Genomic DNA, 8,681 nt, shown 5'->3' with positions numbered 1-8,681 from the left:
TAAAAAAAAAAAAAAAAAGGGTTGCATTTTAAAAAACTTCTTCTCAAGAACTACTGAGTCAAATTCAAAGTAATTGTGCATAAATAATCCTTATCGAAAGGAAAATATAAACTGCAAATATTATGAGCTAGTTCTGATTCAAATCTGAGTTATTACGAAGATAATAATAAAGGAAATGCGTGATTCAATCAGTTTATAACTTTGGGTTCGGTATTCCATCCTTCTAAAACGAAGTTCTCAAACTACCCATAGTCCTCTGCGTCTTTGCACACAGAGACACTACCATGTACCGCATAACGCATACCGAAAAGAGATAATGTACGTCCGCGATTACAACACGGACAATTTACGGAAAAAAATAAGTGCGTACATATCGGTCTTAATTCCATGTATTAAAACTCAAAAGATTGTATAAATAAGGTAGAAAATACTATTTACATAAGTATATTTTATAAAAAAGACAGGTCAATCATACAAAATTAGTGTTTTTAATCTACTTCACTTCATTAATATTATACAAAACACGTGGGTTTTTTCTACTTTCACTTCAACGAAAACCATGGATTTCAACCGATTAACAAAAGCTAAACAAAAGATTGGGATCACGTACGAGTTAAAGCCAGAACAAATAACTGCACTTCGTGCTTTTATGGAGTCAAAGGACATTGTGTGTCTTCTTCCAACAGGATTTGGGAAAAGTATCACATTTCAGCTGATGCCCTTTCTTTCTGACGACCCTATGGCGTGTGACCTTGTAAAATCTCCTCTGAACGCAATCATGAAGGACCAGGTCAGAAAACTCTGTGAAAACGGGATTTCAGCCTGTTTTTTAGATATCACAGGGAGAGATGGTTCAACATACACGCTAAAACCTGCACTGGGGACAGGTTTGTAATTACCAATGTTGTTCTCATAAATGTCCAGACTTGGTATCAAAATAGTCATGTTTTTAAATCTACATATTCATTATATATAAATATGTATTGATCAATATTGAAGATTATACAGACAAATTTAGAAGAATGAGATTAGATTAGAAGAATTAGGCCTAGATTTTTTCAGCCAAATGTTGCAAGAATGTTACATTTTGTTAATTTCTAACAGATTAATTTTAACAGATTAATAAATCACCAACTCCCATTTCTAAAGTAATTCATTTCTAAAAAGTTTATTAGTGCATAATGCCTATTCACACCTTAATTCTTTGTTGTAAATAAATGTACTTTACAGACTGCCTTAGTGTAATTGGTCAGCACACCTCATGCTCCTAGCAATTGCTTTTGGCTGGCTTTGAGGAAGTCCAGGTTCAAATCCTGGGGGCAGTCTGAAGTGCAACTTACAGCAAGAATTGCTTAAACTAAGAGGCCAAATATTTACTTATTCTATCAATTAAACCTGCATGTGTAACCGTAAATGCTAATGCACCCAGTTGTCCGATAAAACTTTATTTATGTCCGAGGGTTCCACTGAACAGCTAAGCACCATATTCTCAAATTATTTTTTTTAAGTATGATGGATGCATGATGAAAAGATTGATAAAGGACATCATAGGACAAAAACTATATGCCTCAAATTATTATCAACAATATTAGAGTACGATTGATATAACTTATGCAGTGCAATATTACACTTTGCCAGATTAGACAATTTTTTGGTACACAATACAGATACGCAAACAAATAGGAGCATATTAAGTTGTCATCCTGTAGATATTGAGGATGACGATGAGCAAGGTGACAATGATGATGACACTGCTGAAGACGTTGGGAATATACAGACGAAAGTCTCAATAGATGATGTGGCAGCGGGGAAATACCAGCTCATATATGCACATCCTGAGGCTTTCCTTTCTTCAAGAGAAGGAAGGAAAATTTTGCACAGCAAAATTTTGCATGATCATGTGTTTGGCATCTGTATAGATGAGGCCCACATGATACATGAATGGTATGATATAAAGAAAGCATTTGCAAATCAGAAACTTATTTTCCTTTGGAATGCCTCTACACATGCTAAATTGTAAACGTTAATTTTCTTTAAGGGGTGAGGACTTTCGGAAGGATTTTGCCCGAATTCAAGAATTGCTGGGCATTTTCCCAAGGGTACCTGTGTCCCTTTTAACAGCCACTGCTTCCCAATCAACTAAAGAGAACTTAGTTAAAAACCTTGGTTTAAGAGATCCTTTGTTTATTTCTAAAAACCCAGACAGACCAAACATTAAGTATTATAAGTATGACAGACTCCCGAGTGTAAGACAAGAGGACGATCTGGACAAAATTCTGGGAGACATTGTGACTGGTCTACAAGAGGACAGGAGACATTACCCTCTCACCTTCATCTATACTGATCTGGAATCAATTAGGTATGGATATAGGTTTTTGGAAAGTAAGTTAGGAGTCGAGTCTCCAGAGAATCGATGTTATGCACAACACCATACTCATTACCCTGATAAAATGAAAAATTTCATCATATCAGAAATCAGCAAATCCGAGCCAGTTATTCGTGTAGTACTTGCCACTGTAGCCCTTGGCATTGGTTTACATGCTCCTGCTGTACGGAAGGTCATACACTTTAAATGTCCCACCAGCATTGAAAAGTACTTACAAGAAACTGGCCGCGCGGGACGAGATGGACTGCCAGCGGATGCTATTTTGTTTGTCAATAAGACAGATGTAAGGACCAACAGGCCTGGCATGCAAAACTCAATGCGCCAATACTGCATAAGTACAGATACATCACAGGATGAATGACCAACTTTAAGTCCTCCTTAAAGATAGCTTAAAGGTGTTTAAAGGTAGCTTAAAGACGATCTTTAAGCAACCTTTAAGCTACCTTTAAGCTATAAGTATTGATTAAAGGTGGCTTAAAGAAAGCGTAAAGATGGCTTAAAGGCAGCTTAAAGACTATCTTTAAGCCACCTTTAAGCCACCTTTAAGGACAACTTATAGGTCCTTAATGTCCAAACTTCTTTAAGCCACCTTTAAGCTACCTTTAAGCCACCTTTAAGCCATTAAAAAAAATTTAATTCAATATTGTGCTTAATTTCCAACAAAATGTATTAACTTTATGAAAGAAAAGGTATTAAAACGGTTTTTGTTCTAGAAAGAAAAATGAAAAAAAAAAACCAAAAAAACCGGCCACGGCGAGATTTGATCCCGGGACCCTAAGTTTACTAGCATCACCACACATCCTCTGCGCCACGGCAACTTACATATTCATGAGTGTTTTTATATCCTATATATCAGTGGATATTGAATCACTGTATTGAATGTGTTTACTTGAAAAGATTTTGACAAACCATTCAGTTTGTAACAATCAATTATATCTAATTTATAAATTACATGCATGCATGTATTTAGAATGAAATACAGAACTTGGTCTTCAGTGAACAAAAATATATTATACCTAAATGGAAACCGTTAGGTTCACTATAGTAGGCTTTCTTAGTTAATAAATTTAAACCGAGTAGATATACGTTCATCTAATTTATAGCTATAAAAATGTAAGAAAGAAAATGAAATCATTTCTTTTATTAAATGCATTGATACTATTAGGGTATTTGTTCAAATTCCCGCAATTCCCTGTTTTCATGATCGCGGCGCCGTTCCAATATGTTTAAATATTTACATGTAATTGTATGTACATGTACATGATTTTTAAACTATCAATTCTATAACAAACAAAATTACCAATTACCGGTGATGTATTTACTGCATGTGGCAATTGCAAATGACTTGTACATACAATTGTATGATGTGCCAGGCCGGGTATATTTGACATATTTACCCTTATACATATATTTAAATAATCAACCCCTATTTATGATCACCGGTACATTAATTAATTAGCCTCAAGATTTTACTCTTACATACATGTATCGTTAATTTGTAGACGTAACATCTTTGAAACCCAGAGCTAGGAAATAATACTTTGAAAATGAATTACAAATGTAAATTAACTTTTATTCACTAGACTTATCGTATACTCGTACATACTAAGATTCAACGCCTTTAGAAACCCTGACGTGCACCTGGGCACACGACACACCTGTTGTGTATATCTTGTATATTCTGTGTTAGTTCCAGGGGTTTTCTTAAGTTGGACAAACAATAGACTTTAATTAGATATACACAAACATGCACCTGGGCACACGACACAACTGCTGTGTATATCTTGTATATTCTGTGTTAGTTCCAGGGGTTTTCTTAAGTTGGACAAACAATAGACTCTAATTAGATATACACAAACGAACAAAACTATGTCTAGACAAACAAAGCAGTAATATCCTGCCCGATATAACAAAGGCAGTTGAGAGTCTTTTCATCTTTAACATGTATCTAGCAGATCTAGAGTTAGAAATAATGAAAATTGAAAAAAAAATACAAACCTTAAACCGAGTAACAAATTAAATCATGCATTTTTGGTTCATTATCTTTATTTTGTTTAATAACTGGATGAACTGAGAGAGAGAGAGAGAGAGAGAGAGAGAGAGAGAGAGAGAGAGAGAGAGATTTTTTTCACCGATTAATTTATAATAGGAAACAAACATACTTTATTTAGTTTTATGCACATATTAAGATACAGAGACTGCGCTCATACCTACAATAATTTTGAAACCCCCACAAAATTATAAAGAATTTTATAACGGCAATCTGTGTCCATCAGAGCGGTGCTGATGATAGCGATCTGTGTTTAATGGAGCGACGATTAAAACCGCCTGGAACACCCCCCCCCCTTCCTTGGAAATTATATTATCACTCGGATGACCCCCTCCCATCTCTATAAAAGAGCTTTTGCATTTAATATATGTTTTAATGTTCAGCTTGATCAATATTGACTTAAAGGCCACTTAAAGACAGTGTAAAGGCAGTGTAAAGAGAGCGTAAATGCCACTTAAAGATGCTTAAAGGTGGCTTAAAGGTAGCTTAAAGAAGTTTGGACATTAAGGACCTATAAGCACTCGCTTAAAGGTGACTTAAAGGCGGCTTAAAGGTTGTATAGCCTTTAAGCTCCTTTAAGTCACCTTTAAGCCACCTTTAAGGACTTGCTTAAAGAAGGTTTTTCGCCCTGTGCATGTTTGCGTTTTCAACTACTACAGCATTTGGACTACAAGCCAGTAGAGGGAACCAAAAAATGTAAATGTTGTAATGTGTGTGAAATTTTGTGCTGTTGCTCTGATTGTGAACTGTAACATGATGCAATATTAAAGTGACACAAGATTACCACTAAATCTTTATTAATGTACAAATTACAGTACTGCTTGCCTTGATAACCTTAATTCATTCATGTCTCAAAGATGCAAATATAACATATTGAAGATTTAACAGGATTTTTAAGTTATATGGTAATATAAGTTCAATTATTTGCTATAGAGTTTCAGATTAAAGTTAACATAATAAGTATTTATACAAGAGGCCAATGGGTCTAAATAATCCTTACTGGTTGTAGTATTCAAGGTCAATGTTCTGACATCTTTTCAAGCGCTCAACTATTTTGAATAGATGGGAATGAAATTCTGAAGATATAGATGAGAATGGATTTTTCCTGAAACTATTGTAAAAATTCATCTTACGGTTGTCAATGACACTAAATGGGTCTATTCCACCTAATATTTGAACAAGAAATGTCACATCTTCCAAATTGTCTTTTGTACTTTGTTTTCCACTCCTTGATATGCACCGAATATTGCTCATATAATTTTCTACAGTTTCTGCTACAACAGGGGCTGCTGCAGATGCACGTTCCATAGCTTTGGTTGTTTTGTTTGCACCTAAACCTTTTATGACATCTTTAAGAACAAGAATGTTATTTTCTTGTTGCATGTCAGCTGGCTTATTTCCCCCCTTCTTTCCATGTGGGTTAACGAAACTACCAAGTCTAACTCTCATAGCTGTGAGTTTTGGCAGCATGGCTTCTGTTTTGAGGATATAATCTATACACTCAACTGCATACTTGGACCGAACGGAATGAGTGTAAAAGAAGGGAATCATTCTTTTTAAGTTAATGTTGGTTCTGAAAGGGTCCCCTTCTCGTATCCCATCTTGAAATTCACAAAAATGGATATACCACATAAGTAATTGTATGGAGTAGTTCTGCAAGTCATCTGTGGTTTCATGTGAATTAAATACTCTGTAAACTTCACCAGTTGACATTTTCAGGTCTACATAGCCATTTTTGCAGAGTTGTTCTCTGGGAATAATCACAGAAGTATCCTCAAAATCCAAGTGCACAGGAGGCAAACATCCTGGGTTATGAAATTCCATGAATATTTCATTGACAACTTCTTGAACAACCTTCCAAAAGAGAGGTTTTCTTGTTTTAACGTGAGTGTTTCAGATGTTTTCTGGCAGGTTTAAATTTGGAATGACAGGCTCACTCTCTAGGCTGTCCATTGAAAATTTCTTCATACATAGCTGAATAAGTAAGGCTTCACCAACTGTGTGTATAAAGTCGCTGTGTGCCTAAAAAAGATATCAAAAGTATTATTATATATGTATCACAAACTCTGCCCACACTAGAGTTTGAACTCATGAATTTCACAATTTGATAAGGGCTCATTGCTTATATAAATCATGCAAATAAGATGCCTGATTAAAGACTAATCAGTGAGGTCTTTGAAAATTCTGTTCCACTAAGCTTTTAGTCCCACTCGAGCTTTCGATAGGCAAGAATCATAAAACTCAGAATACTTGCTCATCTTTAGCTATTCATTGATTCAAGAGAAAAATCTTGAAAGAATCAAATGTCGATGTCAATAAACAACATATGATACCTACCTGGAACCCTCCTTTTACTTGACCATTTACGTTGGTCCTCCTCAGCTGACATTTAAAGAAAGCCAAACTTCCTTCCTGTCGTGAAGTCTTTTGTGAAAAGAATCGTTTGAACAATTTCTACAGATAGAATTCTCACATTTAATCCTTTTTAAAATGTTAATTTTGTAGTACAATAGGCAAATATGTGTTTAAAGGGGCATGGTCACGATTTTGGTCAATTTTTCTGTTATCAATATTTACTATGCTTTAGAAATGTATATCTAACGATCAAATGAAATTTGAGTGTCAGTCATAGAGTTATAAGCAAGATACAAGGCTCACAATTATTTGTCATGTAAACAAGGCTCGTGCCCTGTTTTTGCTTACATAGTAAAAAATTTTTTCAAGCTGACTTGTCTAGAATCTTCTTAATATTCACTTTAAGCATAAATAAATAGTTCCTAACGTTTTATAACACATTCATTTTAGGTCTAAAACTGGAATTTTTACTCCAACATTCAAAATGTAAACAAAAGCTTTGTTTACATAGCAAAGAATTGTAAGCTCTGTAACTCGCTTATAACTCAAATTTTGGTTGCCTATTAAAAATGCCTTACTGAAGCACTGTAAACATTAAAATCGGAAAAATAATTTTTGACCAAAATCATGACCATGCCCTTTTAAACAACAGTAGAACTAACCTCAAGATAATCCTGTTCGACATGGAAGAGTTCTTCTACAACAGGATCAAATATTTCCATTCTTTCAGCTGCAGTGTGAGCCCCAGCAAGGAGATCTTTAGCCCCACTCATCCTTACTCTAACAAGCTGGTCTCCTCCAAGTGTTATTTTAACTGTTTCAAATTCATCTCCTAAATAAAAACATATTTGATTAAGAATTCATCAATACACACATCAAAGAAAATTTTCCAGCAATTGCACTAGATATTTTGTACCACAGATCTCCAAAATGTGTTTAAATTTTTTTTCTTACATAACCATTCAACAATACAATTAATACAATGAACAAAATAACTCATATAACTATAAAAGAACAATGATCAGAGAATCTAGTAAACATTTGTTCAAACGGTGTCAGTAATAATCATGTAAACCAACCTCTTAAAACAGCAACAAACATATTATAGAAAATATAAATCCATAAAAGAAAAAAAACCAAAAACGAATTAAATCATTAAAAGGTGTTTACGTCTTCCAGCTTTTTCATAAGAATTCATCAATTGTCTACTTAATTCGTTTAATACCTCAATGCAACCACCATAATATTTGGGATCTTGAAGAATTATCTGAAGGATTCATACTCGGCTTGATATGAAACTTAGTGGTTTACTACATGTTCACTTGTTGATTTTAAATGTGCTATCTCATAACATTTGTGTACAAGAAACATTAAACAACATCATGTATACACATATGTAAGTATATGTAAGTAACATACATGTATATAGTTTTTTTTAAACAATAACTTTTTCTTCAAGACAAATTGATAATTATAGTATTGGAAAATCTTAAAAAGATTACCTTAAGGGGAAATATCTGTGACTTGCTTTCCATCTGCTGACTATACTGATGAGGAATGTGTGAAGGGATACATGGTTCCATCCATTCCATAGCTGGGAAATATTTAACTAAGGTTCGACCCACCTTGATCAAAAATTAAATGGAAATTATTGTAAATCTATGTTGCCCTCTAATATTATTAAAATAAGCAATACCGGTAATAAATTTTAGTTACACTGTACTCGTATGATAAAGATGAGATGAATACATTGAAAATCATTTTCATTTTCTTACTTTTAAATTAACATCTGACTTACACACATTAAAAATGGATTGAGTATTAAATACCATATAACCATACATTTCTTTTAACCTGCTCTCCTCTTCTGCACTGAGATAGAATACATCA

The 8,681-nt window shown here is 34.1% G+C and overlaps 1 protein-coding gene and 1 pseudogene across 1 annotated transcript; one reads left to right on the top strand and one right to left on the bottom strand.

Annotated features, from left to right (window-relative positions):
• The first annotated feature begins 559 nt into the window (after positions 1 to 559).
• On the top strand, positions 560 to 5,188 carry LOC128186676 (ATP-dependent DNA helicase RecQ-like). The gene is made up of 5 exons (XM_052856519.1): positions 560 to 887; positions 1,710 to 1,944; positions 2,039 to 2,382; positions 2,473 to 2,730; positions 5,070 to 5,188. Exons 1-5 carry the CDS (start codon positions 560 to 562, stop codon positions 5,186 to 5,188), a joined length of 1,284 nt encoding a protein of 427 aa, XP_052712479.1.
• Positions 5,189 to 5,432: 244 nt separating this feature from the next.
• Positions 5,433 to 8,399, bottom strand: LOC128189839 (uncharacterized; annotated as a pseudogene).
• Positions 8,400 to 8,681: the final 282 nt, after the last annotated feature.

This window comes from Crassostrea angulata, chromosome 6 (genome assembly GCF_025612915.1).
Source record: "Crassostrea angulata isolate pt1a10 chromosome 6, ASM2561291v2, whole genome shotgun sequence".
Classification (NCBI taxonomy): Eukaryota; Metazoa; Mollusca; class Bivalvia; order Ostreida; family Ostreidae; genus Magallana; species Magallana angulata.
The sequence above is the reverse complement of the archived record's forward strand: the minus strand, read 5'-3'. Positions and strand labels throughout refer to the sequence as shown.

What these genes read in the sequence shown, in the direction of transcription:
- LOC128186676 (XM_052856519.1), top strand. Translation starts at nt 560, where the DNA reads ATGGATTTCAACCGATTAACAAAAGCTAAACAAAAGATTGGGATCACG. An exon ending in TGGATATAGGTTTTTGGAAA is followed by an intron (nt 2,383 to 2,472) that starts GTAAGTTAGGAG and finishes TCATCATATCAG; the next exon opens with AAATCAGCAAATCCGAGCCA. An exon ending in ATACTGCATAAGTACAGATA is followed by an intron (nt 2,731 to 5,069) that starts CATCACAGGATG and finishes TTTCGCCCTGTG; the next exon opens with CATGTTTGCGTTTTCAACTA.